This window comes from Thalia democratica, chromosome 3 (assembly GCF_965202585.1).
Source record: "Thalia democratica chromosome 3, ktThaDemo2.hap1.1, whole genome shotgun sequence".
NCBI classification, from domain to species: Eukaryota; Metazoa; Chordata; class Thaliacea; order Salpida; family Salpidae; genus Thalia; species Thalia democratica.
The window spans coordinates 55,054,116-55,074,636 of record NC_139167.1 but is presented as its reverse complement, the minus strand read 5'-3'; the positions used below and the strand labels follow the sequence as shown (position 1 = coordinate 55,074,636).

Here is a 20,521-nt window from a genome sequence, read left to right as displayed (position 1 = left end):
TAAAAAGTAGTTTAGTATGATGTATAGTAAAACTACAATTTTGTTATTATTTTTTACTTGTTTAAAAAGTAAATAATCTTTATTTTACAAAAGTAACGTAAAGAAACTAATTGATAACTATTCTATTAAAAAAATTAAATATACTCGCTAAACTATTTATTACTTTTTAGAAAACTTTAAAAAATAAAAAACTGAATCACTTAAGAATAAAATTTAAAATTAACAGTTTATACTAAGTTTAAGACTTTTATTTGATAAAATTAAATAAATTCACGTAAAATGCAAGAATATACTTCAGAAATATGCATCATAATGTTCAATAAATAATGTGTTTGCATCATAAAACTAAGAAAAACAAAGTATATAAAGTGTAACATCTATTGAAAACTTTTGAAAATATCTTGTTAAAACGTACAAGGAACTTAAACTCAAATAAACCTTAATAATAAAACGTATTTCTTTTTACAGATAGTGAAACTTGCATTGAAATATCATCCAGGTGAAATAGTACAATTAAATGCAATAAACCGACTCACTAATAGCAATATTTTTTAAACGGTTTCAAAAATAAAAATTCATTATATTTTTCAAATCACTTAATTGCTCATCAAATCCTTTATAAACTATTCCAAGCATAAAAAATTAAATATTCTTTCAGTAACAAATCCATCGATTATTTTTTATTTAAAGCAGCTCTAAACAATTGTATATGTATATATAGCATCTGTTTTTGACGTAATAAATATGAAACGCATGAAAATTAGTTAATATTAAATAAAAAGCACCGCTTTTAATTTTGTGTATATTATTATTTTGTACAGAAAATGCGGAGCCAGCCATAAAAAAACTCAAGACATCATTTCATTTTTGCCCTTGTTGAAAAAAATTTGATTTTAAAAAGTTGTAAAAAAAGAACAACAGTTTTAAACTTTTATAAAAAAGCAAATTTTATATTTTGATTTGTGCATTTGAAAGTTTTGTGAAATATACATAGCGAAACTAAGAAAATGATGATAAGCGTTTTTTATTATTGAACAATACTAGAAAAAAAAGTTGAAAAGAGTCTGAGGAACAGTTGTGACGTCATAGTGCATCGTTACGTAAGCTGATGGTTGGTTGATGACGTCATCGGAAAACTTGCGGAAAATTTTGTAGAAGATGAGAGATCATTGCTTTGCCTGCAAGCGAATTTGTCATTGAGTATAAATCATTAATGTTTGAGAAGCCACAAAACTTTTGGCTGTTATATAAAAGTATAACATTTCAAGATTTAAGAAGGTCGTGATAAAATATATTTCTACTAGACTATATATTCAATTAAATCGTGACAGAACTTCATTTATAGTTGACATTTTATCAAAAAATCACAACTTTAAGATGCTATTACTGTGAACGACTTTTATTTATTAAGTTTACATTTTACAGATCTTTATTTATTTAATTTTTTTTAGGCTAACATTGTTTTTTAGAATATGTAGAACATACCAATTTTTTTATTTTACTTTTGTAAAAAATAACAGCAGTCAATTAAAAAAACCAACTCCCAAAATAAAACTTAAAAAAAACATTTAACCGAATATATTAAATAATCAAAAAAACAAAACAGAGCTTCAATCAAACGACAAACCTTCAACAGGCGGTCTGCCACGGCGGTCACCAACGCGGCGCCCTTTCCGCTTCCGTCGTAGCTCAGCGCGAACTCCACCTCTATGTTGGAGTCGTCACATAATTGCCTGGTCATCTGGTCCATGAGGTCGGCGAAGGTGGGGTGCTTCTTGTACACCGTGCCGTCCACGCCGCACGTGATGTGGCACCTCTCGCCCTGCTTGACGCGGCCCGACTGGCGCTGGTTCTCCGCTATCTTGTGCGCCACCGCCGATATTCCTGTGTGTGGGTTTTTGTTGACTGGTTTGTCTTTAATTACTGAGGGTTATCAGTAGCTTGCTTCACTAAGGATAAGTGCTCATTACTGTATTTGTGTTTAGCTGGTATTCTTGAGTGGAATGGTTGCGACTAGTTTGTACTAATATAGTTTTGATCTAGGGTTTTTACAGCTTTTTTACTTGCAACTTTTTTTTTGGGAATATTAGTAATGTGTTTTACCAGTACTCATTGCTATACTTTTGTATAATATTTTGGTAAACGTTTAAATGGTCATTTTACAATTGTACATTTTTACGTAGGTCTCCAAGATTTTTTCAATGGGTGAAATATACAAAAATGTTAGTATGTACCCAAATTTCTTGAGATTATGTTGTAGTTTTAAGAATTATTGATAACAAACATTTGGTATAGTGATTAATTTAAACATTACAAAGCTCTATTAATTAAAATAAAAAATGTGAAATGATTAAAAAATACTAGCTAAACTTTAATAAAATTTAACTTTAATTAACATACTCAAAAAAAAAAACGTATTAAAATTTATAAATATCATATACGTTTTACAGTATGTAAATTAATAAACTTTAAATACATAAAAGCTAATTTTAAAATTAGTGCGAAATAAATACGTATGTAAAAACGCACAATAGATTACAACCAATTTAAGTTCAAAGCCTTTGAATTAATACTACATTGTGACGTCACACTGACTTGGGAACGCAAAACGGCTTTCTCATGCCTCACACGTCACAATTGAATATTAAGGCATGGAAGGGGAAAGCCTACGTATAAACAACAACAATTAAAACGCTCGATTCCTATTGGTCAGCGTGTTCCCGCCCTAAAATGTGACTTTCACTTCATTAAAAATTCATGTTGAATTATACCAACCGTTTAAACCAAGGTTTAAAATTATTAAAGTAATTTAAGTGTTTATCTAAACTATTGGCTTTTTAAATCCTAGCTTTTACAACAAACAATAGACAAAGTATTTATGCTTATTTTACTATCATATATAATAATCGGAAAGATATTATGGTTTGAGATTATCATTTTTGTTATGTCATAAAACTTGTTCTGCAGCTTACATATGGGCGGAACTTTTCCACGGGAGAGCTGCATACTTTTCAATTCAATGAATTATTAAAAGGCCAACGGATAAAAATAGATCGCTCAACAATAAGTGCCATGCCATAAAGTTTGCAAGAAGTGTGAAGGGAAGAGAATAAGAATTTCAATTTGGAAATGTGAAACTGGTTTTGCATTTTGGGCCGCAAATTCGACACGAAAAATACACCTTTGAAAACGGGCCAATGACAACACAGTAATTCGGAGAAATGTGGTTATTTAAAGACAAGCCTTATACAAGCAGGTTGTACTGCAATTTTCGAGTTTATTCAATGTTACCACGTTATACGTTCCGCCCTAGGGCACGAGACACGTAATTGCTGCTTAATGCTTAAGATTTGTTTGAGATCTGAGTTTTAATAAGTAACCTGTTTTTAGGTATGAAAACCGCGTTAAATCGTAAACAAGCTGGAATTTTTAGGAACAACACATTTGTTATTTTTTCCATGCATAAATAGCAATTATTTAGCTGATTTAAAAAGTCTGTAAAAAATATCCTTTTTGCAGCTACTTAAATTGCAAAGTAGTTAGTAAATAATAATTTTTTTGGTTATTAATAATTTTTTAATTATTTAACAACGAGATGGACACATAAGTATTTAACAAATAAGTGAATTTGCTTGTAGTTCTTTAAAGTATGTTATAAAAAATTTGTTTGTTTAAAATAACAAAATAAAAACTAATTAAACTGGTTTTATGTAACTGTTTTTTAAAAATGTTGTTCTTTTAGATACATAGATGATAAGTTAATAAAAATGTTGAGATAAATCCCTATGAAAAACTATTTGTGTTAAAGCTATGATTTTTTTTTAATGTTCAAACTTATTTGAACTACAGAATATAATACAAACTACATACTCTTATCTATAACAACAAAGATAAAAAAACTAAACATTGTTTGTTTACAAAAAACATTAAATTTACAATTTTTAAGCTTCACGGAAAAATTTTCAAGAAACGTATGCCAACAAAAAACAAGCTAGTCTTACAGTGCTCACAAGACCAGCAAAATAGTTTGGAAAGGAAAAGCTCGAATAACATAAACACGCGCTTAGAGGCAGTTGAGCAGAAATTTCCACAAAATTTTCCATCGCACCGCTCGCGGTTGAATGGAAATGTGCATGCATTGTGCGCGAGCAAACAGCCAATGTTTGCTCGCAAACCAATGTGAAACTTATTCCAACTTTTTTAAAGACGTTAATATCCGAGGTTGGTGTGACGCACAAGCAACTTTTCCAAGAAACCAGCGTTGCACAAACTGGCCACATGCTTTGACAAGTTTTCAAGCCGCTCAAGGCCATGGTGTTAGCGAGCAACTGTATTTAACCACATGTTCAAGTCACGTGACGCTGAATATCATGTGCTCAGCGAAGTATGCGAGAATGTACGATGTGTGTTGCATCAAGTGATTCGGGACTGCCTATTAAGCTTGACCTAATTCAAACAACTGCTGCGCGCAAGATATTGTTTCACAATAAAGTGCAACTAATTGTACATTTCGCAAGTCAGCTGACCATTTCGTCATGGTCATGCATTGCAAAAATGAGCCAAGTGATTAACTTTCAATTAAGTAAATTGAGTTCATCGGTTTGCAGCAAGGAAGCGATTATAAAGTTCAAAACAATTTTGCCCACTCGGTTTTGTGCGAAAGATAAAAAGTTTATTCAAAACACAAAAGGAGTTTAAACTATTTGATCATGAACGCGACTACTAGTTAAAAAAGGTAACTAAAGGTTAAATACTTCTGTTTATAAAGCAAAAATCACTACGCGCTCTTAAACAGCACTACAAAACGTATTTTTAATAGCCACTTGGGCTTGACCCAGCATAATGGTTTTGATAGCAGCTTTGTAAAATATAGTTGAAAGTATGTACAAAAGAGACGAATTTGAAATAAAAATACTTGAAAGGATATCACATGACATTTAGTATTTTGTGTTTTTTTACATCCGTTAATACGTTTAGACAGCACAATATCATAAACTTTAACATAAAATCGTTTAAATTTTTTCAAGAAGAAACTAAACATTGTTTACTGCTTAATTGTTTACTTTCCTATACGCTGTCAGATAATCTTTTACATTAAAAAGTTTGTAGTACGTTTATACTTTATGGGAATTTTTAGTCAAATGACCTGCATACTTTAAGTTCCTAAGAGATACTGGAAATATTTGTTTCAAAATATCAAAAGAAATTCCACTATTTGGTCACAAACTTACCACTTCTTTTGTTTATATGTTTACTTTGCCTACGCTTAATCGGTTGTATTTTAAGTTAATATTGTCTACAAAAATTTTTTTTTATGACTGTTTTAGTAAAATGACCTGCATTCCTGAAATACTGAAAAATATTTGTTTCAAAACAACATTTAAATTTACAAACAAAAATTTCTTATTAATTTTTTTGTTAAATGATCTGCATTACTGAACAATACTTGTTTCAAAACAGCAATTAAATTTTCAACGACGAATCAAAACAACTCACCGGAAGCGCAAAGGTAAGCCGCCCTCCTCGAAACGGCCTGGCAAACCCGGGTCACCACCTCGCAGTCCGCCCTGTTCGCCTCGAGCAGGTCCAATGAGGCCAGTACGTTCTGCGTGGCTGTCATGTCGCTCGTGCTGTTTCATGAGTTGTTAAATTATTGAATTGTATTTATATCTGTTTACAAACTTTAGTTCAACCACGGAGTTTATATTTATAATTGAATAAATTCTAATTCTAATAAAAGTTAAGGTTGTTTTAAATGTTATTTTAATCTTAAAATGTTAAATAACTTGCTATGGAAGTAAATAAAAAAACATGGTAAAAACTTTCTTGAAAACAAATTAATTTTAAACTTATAAACATGTACTTTTTTTTAAAGACATTTGTTTTTAAATAAATGCATAAAAAATTTTCACACACACAAACTGAAAACTTTTACTTAAAAAAAAATTTTGTTACAAATTAAACATTACAAAAAAATTAATTACAAATTGCAAAATAGTCACCGATTGTAAAAAAAAAATCATAATCATCAGGTTAATCAGCAAAATAAAATATGAGCAATGATAAGATTTTAAATGATAAATTTGTTAATAAAAACCAGTCAAATCAAGAAATGTACGTATAAAGGTTATTTTCATTAAAATTCTGTAAAAAATTTCTCCATGAATTAATCATTAACAATTTATTTTTGTGGCTAAAAAGTGTTCTTATAGCTTAAAGTGTTTTTCGCGGCTTTCGTCTTATTTTAAAGAATTTTTATAATCAAATGTGTCATTAATCAGAAATCATAAATTTATTATTTTCTGAAAATTTTAAAATTTTAGTTTACTTTTACAAAACATGTTTTATATAATTATCTATAAAAGTTTTTTTTGTTAAAAACAAACGTTTTTTCATTATAGAAGTAAAAATAATCTATACAACATTATTTCTTGTAGGTGACATAATCTAATTGGCTAAAGGTTATTTAATTAAGTTTTAGGTTATTGTACTTTTCATATATTTACTTAAGGTAAAATGCAAACATTTGAATTCTTAGTATCATCTTTTAAGTCGTTACTTTTGTTGAAACAAATTTACTTGATTATTGGAAAGTTGTATCATAATTAAAAGGACTTTGACCGGCGAAAACAAACAAAACTCCATTTTCAATAATTGTGTACAAAAATTTGTTTGTCTAACGTTATAAAATAATAATTTTGATTTAACAAAAAAATTTTAAATAAAATAATTTTTTAAAAACTTAATTGAAAGAATTAAATTAATTTTTCTATACCTCCACACAACTTCAACAGAGTACTGTCTGAAAAATTCAAAAAATAAATTAACAACCAGAAGGTGATAAACTTTACAAAAAAGGAGTTTAAGAAAAAACGCGCGTCATTTGCATATATTGCATGTTGCGAAGTGATAAGAAATCACAGGCAATTTGATAGAGTTTAATTGGCTGCTACCGAAATTGTGAGCCAATGAGAAGCTTGCAATGACTCAAGCCTATGCAACGCCCATGATTCAACTGACTATCAGTTAATGATAAATTTGCATTACTCGATAACATTTGCATGATAGCAATGTTTATTATGTAATATGTGCAACATTTTCATACTGATAAAAATAATTATTTAAACTATAATTAGGTTGATCAAAAGCTATAACATTTATAATTTAATTCGATTATTTTTATATTTTATATTTCTTTAAATTTATTATAAAAATATAATTATAAAAATTGTTTAAGTTAAACTTGAATGTTACAAAATAAAAATACTTTGTTGATATGTTTTAAACTAGAACAACATAATGTTTAACAGTTTCCAAATAGTTCACACCATGCATTAAAACCTTACAATATGAGCATGCAGTTTATAAAAATAGTTTTCACAATATTGAATGCTTGAAAAGACAATTCAAAATGTCTGTCACAACTTAAAAAATTTTGCATTAAAGATTGATGTTTTTTGAATGAAAACGCAAGTAGTTTAACAAAAACACCAGTGCTTGCACCTTTCATTGTAAGTTATTTTAACTTTAACCCATATTCACCGTTTGAAAAGCAACTACTTTTATTACATAGTTAGTCAAATACACCTGAAATACACTAAAAGCTCCAAAAACTGAACGCTTTAATGATAGTTCCTCTAAAAATTAACAGAGCTTAAATTACGCTTTTCACTACAATTATTGCCCCGCTATATGCATTATAAAAAATTCACGGCCAAACACAGCACACCTCTACTGTTAGCCACACACCCTAAAAGGGGGGCGGCCCCAGTATTGAAACATTCATACCAGGGCCGCCAATGCTAAATTATACTTGTGTTAAAAGTGTGCATAAGTAATCAGTTAGAGCAAATCAAGCTGTGATGCTAATTTGAAACTGACCAATTGTCATGACCGTGCTGCTGGGCCTCCATGTATCTTCGCATGTACAAGGCATCCCTATGACGTCATAATAGTTAAAAATTTTGAAAAATTTCGAATAAAAAAGACGAAAAATTGCAGATGGGTTAAAATGGCAAAAAAAAATAGTACATAGAAAAATTAAACACAAGTTATTTTTATGACCTTATATGCCCACAAAACTGAAACCTTAAACAGCAGTGCGCATATCTGTCAACGTTGGTTTATGTGGTATTTGTTTTTACTACCTATGGACTTTAAGTTTTAAGTACAGAAATCTAACTTACATACTTTTGTACATTTTCAAATATAGTTTTCATTATAGAACGACTCTCTATTTGAAGAACTTTAAACTTTCAACCACGCTTAAACAAACATTAAATTCTAATGTTGTTCGTAATAAAAAACGCTCGAATTTTGCTCGACTTGATCAAAATTCAAAAAACCCGAAAGAGGGGTATTGCAAAGACTGTTTTAAGTACTTTGCCAATTTATAAAGTTCCCGCACTCTACTTACTCTGTCTCTTTGGGACTACGTCTTCTGGGGCTGGCTGTCAAGTTTCCGAATTTCTGCTCTAAAGAGCCGGTGGGCGTTAACTGAGCTCTGAACGATTGCAAAACTTTTAACATGATAGAATTTACAGCAAAACTATTAGAACATTTTTTGGTTGACCATTTTAAAACAAGTTAGTTTAAAACTCGAAGCAAATGGTTAAAATCTTCGAAGGTAAAAATGTGTGTTAAGCTATCAGCACAAAACTGAACAAAAAAGTTGTCGAACGACAATCAAGTGAGACTTAATTGCCCGCTTAAAATGATTTTTGTTAAAAAAAAACAGTCTGAACCCGCGCAGACGGCACACACAGGTCTTCTACTCCTCGGCAAGACCTGCTATGTGTGTGCTGCGCGGGATCAAGCCTCATCTTTAGCAGTTAGTCTTCAGTGAAACACTCATTTGCGTGTGAAGTGAACACCAAGACGTGCATGCCTTACAACTTTTATCTCGATTTACTAAAATACCATGTTGATTAGAGGCTGCTAAACTAGGTCACACGAAATTAAGTGTATAACTAATTTCTATTTTATTTGAAAACTCACCCCTCGATCTGTGAAACGAAGGAAGTCTCGAATTTTCCGTAAGTGTTGAGCGCAGGGGATTTCTTGCAGCCGAACAATGCTCCCTTGTTGCAGAGTTCGCACAAGACCAGTCTGACGATCTCTCCCATGTACATACCGCTGATCATCTTCTCAAATCTGTGTGTTGGAATGTTGGAATGAAAGTTCTTAAGTGTTTTACCTTGAAAACTTTTGAACATCACATTTGTTACTATTCATGCTACTTTGGTCTAAGCTAAACATGTATACATACAGTCTTTACAAGCTTGTAGTAACCAGCTAATCTCTAAAAGAATTTATTCTAATATTAGGTCTTAAATTCAATAATTATTTTCTTTAATGCTGAATAGTAAAAAAAGATTGCTATCCAACACGAACGAGGTAGACTAACAGCTGTCTTCCCTTGTTGATGGAAGTGGTGTCCACCGTCCTGTCGTAATCGTTTCTGAAATCCTCGAGAGCTCCGTCGTCGCCGAAAGCTCCCCACTCCATGTTGATGCACATGTCCTCGTCTTCAACGTCGCACGTTCCCACGTTGGCCGACTTTTCCATGTAGCACGCGTTGCTGCCAGTGCCTGTTGCGTCATAATCAGGTTTGGTTAGACGCTTTTGATGTTGGTTGAGTTTAGGTTTGTTTTTAATTAAGTTAATCTTTTGTTAGCTCTTTGAAAATGAATAGTTCACTTGTATCCATGTTACAAACAGATTTATTCATATTAAGAATTTTTTTAAAGTTTATTTTGTTGCTTTGAAGCTCTTAATTTTTTGGTTAAATAGTAAACTTCAACTCATTGTATTTAAAAAATTGTTCAAAAAAAAGTAAAGTAGTTTCATTTAAAATATGTTTAAAGTAAATTAGTATACACAAAACAACTACATTAACTTCACACTTATGATGAAATTAAAAGCATGCTATATACATGTTCAATGAAAACAAGTTGTTTGATTGGTTAATATTTAAACAGTGTTTTAACTAGGGTTTTTTAAGTTCGTCTTCACTTAAATTAAACAAACACATACTGATGATGATTGAAAAACATGAAAAATGTTGATTTAAAAGCAATTTTCTTTAAACCATTTAAAACATTCTTTCACAAAAATTATATAAACTGAAATAAACTATTTTCGTGATCAAAAATAATCAAACGCATTTCAACTCAACCAAAACGATTACGATTCTAAAATCAACATCAAACTACTTTGCCATAGCACAAAACACCAAATCACGTTACCGATGATCAAGCCGATGGAGCACGGCTTGTTCTGGGTGAAGCTGCAAGACACCATAGTTCCCACCGTGTCGTTGACCACTGCTATTATCGGCGTGTTTAGTTCCTACAGAACAAAATAATCACACCACGCTGCTTGCATTCTACGCGCGGAGACAGCTCGCGTCAGTGTAAATTGAATTACGTTTTTTTTTTCTTAATTTAAAGCGCAGTGTTTGTTTTTCAAAATAAAAATTTTTTATAATGCAATGAAACAAATAAATTAAAATGTGTTAAACTGTTGCTTTTTTATCAAAGTAAAAAAAAATTGATGTAATGAAGCAAGCTGTCTCCAAACTAATTAATTACTTTGAATTAATTGCTGTGTAATCACCAACAGCATGCTAGACAACATCAAAATAAAAAGGAGTTTGTATCAAAAACTACGCCTTTTTATTTGATGCGACATCATACCTAAACAGTATTAATTATCTAAAAAAATATGGGTGTTAGTGTGCCAAGGCCATGCAATTTTTTTGTATAAAACTTTCTGTGTGCGTACCGACAATGAGACCGATTTGGCATTCTTCTACGGAGTGGGCGCAAGACATCAGGGTTCCTACTGTGTCATTTACCACGGCAACCACGTTGCATTGCATGTCCTTGTTATAATGTTTGCTTATTACAACAACTTAATTGTGGTTCAAACTGTTTATCTTAACAGCAAGATTGGTTTATCTATATCTTACTGTTAAGATAACTGCAATATCTTACAATATTCACATTGCTATTAAGTTGATAGTTCTTTTAGTTTTAAGTGTAACAATTTTGAGTTTTTATCTTGGTTTCGAAGAAATAAATACAAATATTGTATTTCAAAGAATTGCGTTACAAAACAATACTTCCAATTTATTTAATGATCTTCAGTAACAATTATATTTGTATCAAATATAATTCTAATTTTTTTATAACGTAATTCTTTGACGTATAATATTTGTAGCTATTACATTGTTATTACTTACTATTGTTTTACATTGCTAATGTTAATAATGAACTTTTTTTTTTATATACACATAAATACTCACCCCGCGTCTAGCAATGGCCTCTTTCAACATTGTCACGACGTTCTTGCCCTCGACTCCGGCTGCCGAGAATCCTTTAGTCCAAGTGATCAGAGATGCCTGCAAAACATATTTATGTAAAGACACAGAACATCAGATTTTACTCTTGAACTTGTTTGTTGTAGAAAACTTGAAAATCAAATTAGCACAAACAGCAATGTTTTGTACATCCAGGAATTTAATATTAATTTTTCAAATTTAAACTTTTGTCAACTCACACTGTCGAGACTGTCTTGTTTGCATGGGAAGGAGAAAGTGAACCCGACTGGAAGAAGGGTCTTTGACAATCCGAGTCTGTTGAGAAAGTCGCTCATGCAATCAGCAATGTGGTCGAACAACTGTTGAAAAAAATTCATTAAAAAGCTGCAAGAAGTTTATTTATTAAACTGATACTTTAATGTAACTTGATCATTATAAGTAGGAAGTATTTTAATTTTTTTACAACAGCTTTTTTATTCAAAGCTATACTGCACTATGAAAGTCTAGGAAATGTTTTTTATATTAATCACGAACTCCTGAATTAAAAACTATTGTACTGTCATAAATATTAACAAAAAAACACTATAACAATACACATAAAATCAATCACAAACTTTCTCTCCGTCTCCGGTGATGACGCTTTCCGGCATCTTGTAGATCTGCGAGTCCATCTCGATGTTGGGCTGGCCGTCGACGGGGTCGGTGATGTTGACGTGGAGCACCCTGAAGTTGGTGCCGCCCAGGTCGAGCGCCAGAAAGTTGCCGCGCTCGGTCTGGTCGGGCAGCGCGGTGACGTAGGACGGGATCATCTTGATCTTGGCCGAGGGGTTGGTCTCTTTGTTCAGCCCCTTGTCCATCTCCATCCGCATCCTGTTCATCACCTCCCTGCATCCCTCGACTCCCAAGTGGAACCTCTGCTCCATTTCCTGCACCTGAGTTTTGGAATCCGAATTGAGAAATTAGTTAGGGTTATAGCATACTTTAAGCGGAATAGAGTAGTAATAAGTATTTGGTATGCATTTAGCGTTGTAGTAGTTATGGTTGTAATTTATATATAAATACTATTACATGAGTACTATATATATTACTTGTTTTATTGGCTTCAACTTTTTATTTTTGTTCTTTTTATGTAAATAATATTTTATTATAACATTGAAGAGCAAAGGTAAAAACTTAAAATCTTACACGTAGCTAAAAAAAACAGCTATCATAAAATTTAATATAACTTATTTAATTTATTTAAAAATCATATAAAAATTTCACTGAGCTGAAAAATAACTTACTTGACTTTCAAGACCTTGATCAAGGTTACTTTTACCTTTTTGAGTAGTAGCCATTTTAATATAGTTGCTTATAATGTAACTTGTAACGAAACTTATAAATACTGTTAATATTAAAAGATTACTTATGCATAAATACATAATGAATTATTTTATAGTAACTTTTAGCTTTAAAAAGCAACACTAATTTTTTTGTATTTAATTTGATTAGAATAAATACTTATTTTAATTAGCTATTAGTAATGCAATAACGTAGTATATCTTGTATAAAAGTACTAAAATTTAATTATTTTACTTATAAATTTTTGTTTAATTCCTTAAAATATTTTACCATAAAATATTTAAAATTTTAGCTTAAGAAGTTGAACATGCATAACATTCCAGTGTCACTACAAACTGTTTCATTCACAGCAATTTTTTAACTTTTCATAACTTAACATGACTCATATATTGTATTATAACCTAAACTACTTCTAACTAAAAAAATATATAGAGGTAATGCTAAAACAAGATTTATCAAAAACGCTAGTTTTGTACATTCTCTGTAAAACATTTTTAATTACTAAAAATGGATTAAAACAACAACTGAAATAAGCTATCAGCTCATAAACACTACTACTACTACAAACTAATTTAAATATTAAAGTTTTATTTATAACTCGAACAAGAGTAGTAAAACTACAGATCAATACTATCGCACTGCTAAGAGCTGAGCATACAAACTGAAATAAAAAAGCACAAAGCTCGCTCTATATGAACAAAAAAAGCGAGAAGCAGCTAAGTGGGCGTTTCAGCTATTTCAGATTTCAGCCAATCACAGGCGAGCAAAATCGCTGAGTAAAACTGTGACGCATTTGCACGAGCAGTTTTTCGAGCCGCACAATTTGGCTTTTGCGAACGGTGGCTCGGGAAAAGTTGTGAGCCTGTGTCTTGTGATTTCGCGCTACTTTAAATAACTTAAAGGTGATTTTTCCATTCAACAAAGAAATTTTAATACGAGTTGCTTATGTAAGCGGTCGAATATGATAATTACTTCATGGCTTAGGGACTAAAAATTGGTTAGGATGGCCAATTAACAATAGGTTAAATTATTTCAAACAAAGAGTTTTTAAAGTGTCAAAACCTAACTACATTAGTAAACTAAGATTTGAGAAGCAGTTATAGCATAAAAGCTGTCTTTTATTCTAAAATTAAAAAATATTTAGTTTTACTCTTAGCTTCAAACTGAACTTATTAAAAATTAGAAAGCAAATAACTACTAGCTAAAGTCAAATTACTACTCTTTTGCAATTTCAAAATTGGAAACATTAAGTGTCTAGCATGCTCCAATTAAGCGAAAATGTAGCAGAATTAACAAAACGCATGACAATTGCTAAAGCGCATGACAGTTAAAATATTGCAATCACTTCCAATATCAACTCAGTAGCATTTTAGTGGGCTTAACTGGATGCATGCAATTTGCATTAAACTGATTATAGCTTAATATAAAGATACACTTTAAAATATCAAAAAATAATAATTTTGGATTGAAATATACTTTTTTTGGTAACAGATCTTTGAATTTAAACGGATTTTAACTGATTCGTATTAAATAATAGATTAAAAAATACTTTACTTTGTAGTACTTTATGACTAAGCAATGCAACAAATTGCGTTTTGTAAACAAAAAGTAAAGTAGAAAATTAATAATTAAACGATTTAAAGAAAGTTACATCGCAGGTGTTGAGGTCATCAAAAATAAAAGATAACTTTTTATTTTAAAACGACATTCTTTTAATCACTCATAATTATCTTTTTATTTTATAACTCCTGATTATTGGATAAGCAAATAAGGCAACAAAAGAAATTTAAAAAAGTTGCAATTTTTTTTATTTCTAAATTTTTAAATACCATAAATGCTTGAAAAGTATGTTTTACTATATTTTATCAAAAATATAAAATTTTAACTTTGTCATGATGTAAATAGAGTGTTAAGGATATTTAGCATAGTAGTTTAAAATGTTTTAGTCATTACTCGATAGATAAAAGATGATAGTCATCAAATTAAAGTGATAATATTTCTAATGCAATACAATTATCTTTCATTACGTTAAATACAAGTTATTAAATTGCATACAAAGCAACTAAAATAAAAAATAGTAAAAATAGTAAAAATAATAAAATTTATTAAAACTAAGTCTTTCAAGTGTAGTTGAACTAAAATTAAAAACTAAAAAACAAAAGTTTTTATAAAAATAAACATTTGTTTCAACTTAAAAACTTATGTTTGCTTTTATACAAAGTTTTCATTTTATGCAATGGAATATTTTGCTTTCATATTTATACACATGTATACAGATTAAACGTTTATTAATAATATACTAATTAAGTAATGAGATACTGAAAATTTCTATATTAACTTCTTTCGTATATTATATAAATTAAGTTAAAATAGCTAGTTTACTTAACTTAATTTGACTTATAATAAATAGAAATAATAATTAGTTCATTATTAAAAGTATACAAATTATTTTTGCTGTAGATTTTGCTAAAATAATAAGAATTTATAAAAAAAATACAGTAAAAAAAGATTAGATAAAAACTATTAGTCATAAGTTATCGTAAAAACTTACTTGAGTCTAAGTAGAAATTTTACGCTAATCATAATCTAAGGCTTAATAATCAGGTTTGAATAAATTTATGTTATGTAACCTTAGAGTACTTATAATCTTTATACTTTCGACTGCTTGCTGAAAAACTGATCAATTAAAAGTAAAAAATAGTCTAACTTTAATTCATAACTTATTTTCATTTATATAAAAACTAAATAAAAAGTTTCTAAAATTATAGAAAAACCAAAAACTTTTTTTCTTTTACTTTTTAATAATCAGATTAACTTTTACTTCTAAGAAATTATACAAATAAACAACTATAGTTTTTATTAATAACTCTCATTAAAGTATAAAAACTATTAATTTTAGTGGTTTAGTAAAATTACTAACAGTAACAGTACCCCTAAGTGTTCAAAGTTTGAAAGGAAAATAAAAAATAAATTTAAAGACTATTTTAGCAATAATGAGACAGTTTAAATGTTTTCTGATTTTTTAAAAGGTTTTTTCAAAAAAAATTGTTTTGACAAATAAAAAAAAAACTTTGCAAAGTAAGTTATATGTAAAAATATAAATAAAGTAATTACTTTTAATATCATAAATAAAAAATAAAAATTATTAAAACTATTTGCTTGTGTGCATGACAATTCGAATTCTAACAAATCAAACTCTAAAAAAAATATCCAAGAGACCATGTCTCAAAAAGTTACATATATTTAAAAAAAAATTAAAATACGTATGTAGGTCTTATTTATATCTACAGGCCATATTTTTTTGTTTTTGCAAAATTTTAACTATTTTTTGAGATATGGGTAAAATATGTTTAAAAATATAGTAATTTTTAAATATCTCAAAAACTATCTAATATTTTGCAAAAAAGAACAAATGGTTTGTATATACTAATTTGTCCAACATATGTATTTTTTTAAAAGTATATGTTACCTTTTGAGATATGGTCTCTTGGATATTTTTTAAGAATTTAAATTTTCGGAATTTGAGTTGTCATGTAACTATTTGCTTAGTCCAATTTAAAACTCAAGATAAAAATTATTTACTTTGTAAGTTTATATATAGTTTATTGTCTAAAAACACTTTTGTGCAATACCTTACTAATTAAACACATTTCTATAAAAATCAAAACATCTTTCTAGATAAGAAAAAACATACGACTTATACTTATATGTGTTAATTTAAAAAAACAACAAAGAAATTGTTACATAAACAAAATTTTGGGTTAAACTTTCACAAAAGTACAAAATACTATAACAAACTAACTGCATACATCTATTAAAATACTAAAATTTGAAAACAACAATTTAAGTACTTGGTACACTTATTCATACAAATCTTATGTAAAAATTAAAACGTGTGCACAACTGACCAAATTAAAAACTGTGTAGCATGTAAATACTTTATCAACTTTAAAAAATGTTTATGAAAAATTGTATTTAAATGTTTACAATACCTATGAACTTAATGATATTTCTATGTTTCAGAACACAGAAAACAAATACTTGGTGCTTATCAATATTTAACACTAGGAGTTCTTAGCATTATATAAGTAACTTTGAAAAATTTAGCTGAAAATTACTTTTTTTAAATACAATAAAATCAATATTGTAAAAAAGGATCATTAAATAAGCACTACCATTAACTCAAAACTATACTTATTCAGCATATTAGTAGATAATTATAATAAATAATCCTAAATTTGCTTGTTTTGCATAAGTTGTTTTGAGTATATATATATATATATATACATGTAAACAACATAACTAACTTGCTTCATCATATTTTTAAGTCTTTCTGCTTCTTTTGTCCTTCTTGTTTCTACCATTTTTATAACTTTGTTTATTTTATGATCTAGTAGTTGAAATGGGTTTTAGGTTTAACAACATACTACATAAAACAAAAGTTTTAATGTACAATGTCCTAACAAACAAAGAAAAATTAACTTAATTTCATAACTTTCATACACTGTTAGCAACCTTTTCTAGTTAAAGTTTTTTTGTATTATCTTTAATACTATACATATGTATTATAAATCTACAGAGAGAAAGGTAGAAAAACATTATTTAAAAGGCTTAAGCACATTTTTTTTTTTAACTAAGTTGATAAAGTAGCTAAATATATCGATTAAAAATATAAATAATTATGTTTAAAATGTTTACAAACGTTTCAGAGCTTAAACAGATTTTTAAAACAGTAAACAGTTTAAACAATTCAAAAAAGTTTACAGATAGAGTTGCTATAAATGTGAAAGATAGATAAAAATTAGCATCAGTCAAAAATAAAAATTTTGGTATCAACACATATTTTCATTTTTATAAAACCGATTTATGACATACTTTTTATAAAAGAATTAAATAGATCCAACATTGAAAATTCCTAAACTAATCACTAGTAACATTTGATTAAACACTATTAACTGTATAATACAAAGATTAATTTCAATATATAAAACAAGACTACCAAACTGATTTAAAAATAGCTAACTACAAATTTGAATTAAACTACAAAAAAACACACAACAAAAATAAAAAACGAAGTGAACACAAAAATAATAACAAACCAACCATTTCACCAACAGAGGCTAAAAATATTAAAAACTATTATTTAAATTTTAATCACAAATTTGACATATTTAATCCCTAACAAAAAATATTCAATTGAAATGAAGTCACATTATTATACAGTTACATTTAATGTTTTATAAAAAAACGAAGTTTTCTGGTAAATCAGGTAATTTTTTTTAAATACACACCCCAACTGTAGATGATACTCATTCATACTTATAATTAAAGAATTAAGCATTTGTTAATTGTTAACTAGGACATAAAACTAATCTAAAATTTAATAATTACAAATAAATTGTAGGAAAATTAAAATACTATTAAAAAAACTTCACCTAAAAGTATATTTTTTTGTTTTGTATTATGAAACTAAGGTTTGTGTAACAAACTATAGAAACTAAGCATGCAGGGTTTATTAATTCTTTTAGGAAGTAAAACTGTTAAAAATGCTACAAGTAAACTTTCAAAATTCTTACAACATTTTAAGTGTGTTTATATTATTTTATGCAGTTTAACTATTCAAAAATCTTAAACTTTTGGGTTAACTTGAAGACATTTAATTTTTTATAGTGGTCTATCTAGAGATATTTTTTGTACAATCTTCTTTCAATTTACATTACAGATTACTATACATTGTTATTAACTTTTTGTAGACTTATCATAAAATAAATTTTAAGAATTTAAATAAACAAATAATAAACTATAAAGACTACAAAAAGTTAAGAACAAGCAAATCATAAAACTATATACTACTTTAATATTTTGATCTTTTGACATTGTATGAACTGTTTTTAAAACATTATTTGATATCACTAGAAATATAATAAATATTTCAGCTCAAAAAGTAATAAGTATTAAAATAAAACATGACATGTGAAAGAAAAACATATAAAACCTTTAAGATATTGCCATTTACTTAGTAACGAAAAAAGTTGTCATATAAGGCCAAAAAACCTATAACTTTTGATGATTGTTATTTTGAGCAGAAAGTAAAAAATAGTATTTAAAACTTGCTTGTATATAGTTAGACTTGAAAAAAGTTACTTAGTTTACCGTCATATACTTAATTTTATTATTCAAAAAACTATGATTTTAACAAAAAAATCCTATATAATAGTGAATTTTCAAATTTTGTGTGAGAATTTTTTTTTTGTATTTTCAACATGCAAAAAGTATATTTTTTTAACAGTTTAACAAACAAAAATTATAACTAAAACTTTAAAAAAATTTAAATTTTATTTAAATAAAAAAATATTTTAATTTTTATTTTTTGATTAAAAAACAACAAGTCCGAAACCTAAAATTAAATTAAACCTTAATTAACTTAACTAATTCAAATTAAGCTTTTAAAACTACATAAAATAAATATAAAACAAAGTATCTGAAAAAAGTTATATAAAAAAGATTGGTATTACTTCATCTTGAACATGTTTTAAGAAAAGCCAGAGTTAAAAAAATAATTCTAAAAATGTGCTTATCATTCTAGTAAGCACAAAATTCTAAACAAGCCTAAGGAAATTGAGTTAAATTTTCATACACTAAAACCTCCAATAAAAATTTTTTTATATAACTAATTTTTGATGTGATTTAACCTCTTTTTAGACTAATAACTGCTAATGTTTAGTTTATAAATACCATTGTACAATGGGTACCACATACGACTTAAAAAAAACAGTAACTATATATTAGTTCCATAAATAATTCAAATGTATAAACCATTTTTTTGTTTTTTTTGTCTTGAACTAAAAATATACAAAAAAAATATGAACATTTATGGAAACTGTTTTTTGTAAGTAGTTTTGGTGTTGCTATACTAAAACAAACTAAATAAACTTACAAAAAGTTCTAAACAAGGTTAAGGATTTATACTTAACTCTTTAGTTAAAACACTTTTTTAAGCTAATCTAGAACAACTTACAAACCAATTAAGTTAATTTATACTAGGTTATATGACAATTTAAAATCTTAAAATTCAAGTTCTTTAAAAAAATGTTTAATAGGTCATAACTTAATTTTTTTGTATTCAAAACATATTGTATATTGTATTTTGTATTGTTTTTGTATATGTAGGTATAAATGTTACGATGATAGTTTTTAAAAAAATAATATAAAAATATTAATTAATATATTTTAGCCATGTCTCAAAAGATAGGTTAACAACAAAATGTTCATATAAATCTTATTAATAAGATGATGATAATAAAATATTTTAGTCTGTCCAAAAGTATCTATTAAGGAGATAGTTAATAATATCTTGAATTATTAAAGTTTGAGTTGTCAGAATTTGGCACCTCTTATGCTAAGACTTTTTTTTTAATTTAAAAAGAAAGAACTAATACTTAATCTATAGATTTATAGGACATATGTAGATGCATTAAAGTATTTAGTATAGAAATTGGTTTTTAATATTTTAAACTTTAATTCTAAGACATTAATTCAAATAGCCTACTATCAAATACAGAAAATTAAGAATATAGATTTAGACTTTAAATCATAAATACTTGTGTTTGATAGTGACAAAAAAAATTATATGTAATTACAATTATTAATTGCTACAGTTAGCTGTCAGTGATTTTTTGTAAAAAATGTAAGTTAATTTAAAATAATGTACCTTGTTCTTTTTAATTATTAAACAACAAATATATAACCCTTTGTCATACAATAAAAGTGAAAGTTTCAAGCAATGAGTCTTCTCATTAATTTTATTGTTTCGTGTTTATTGTTGTGTTTACTACTGTTAGTAGTAAAAAAGGAACA

The 20,521-nt window shown here is 27.9% G+C and overlaps 1 protein-coding gene across 3 annotated transcripts; it reads right to left on the bottom strand.

The window, feature by feature from the left end:
- Positions 1-141: 141 nt before the first annotated feature.
- Positions 142-12,710, bottom strand: LOC145832718 (hexokinase-2-like). 3 transcript variants are annotated; one of them, XM_082940033.1, is made up of 11 exons: positions 12,607-12,710; positions 11,938-12,255; positions 11,563-11,682; positions 11,309-11,404; positions 10,786-10,885; positions 9,407-9,590; positions 8,998-9,153; positions 7,882-7,938; positions 5,497-5,630; positions 1,628-1,884; positions 142-1,178 (listed from the first exon to the last, which is right to left on the bottom strand). In XM_082940033.1, exons 1-11 carry the CDS (start codon positions 12,658-12,660, stop codon positions 1,167-1,169), a joined length of 1,488 nt encoding a protein of 495 aa, XP_082796159.1. In that variant the 5' UTR covers positions 12,661-12,710; the 3' UTR covers positions 142-1,166. The 3 variants fall into 3 exon arrangements, with proteins under 3 accessions (XP_082796159.1, XP_082796157.1, XP_082796160.1); XM_082940031.1 differs by lacking the exon at positions 10,786-10,885 and adding an exon at positions 10,248-10,350; XM_082940034.1 differs by lacking the exons at positions 7,882-7,938; positions 10,786-10,885 and adding an exon at positions 10,248-10,350.
- Positions 12,711-20,521: the final 7,811 nt, after the last annotated feature.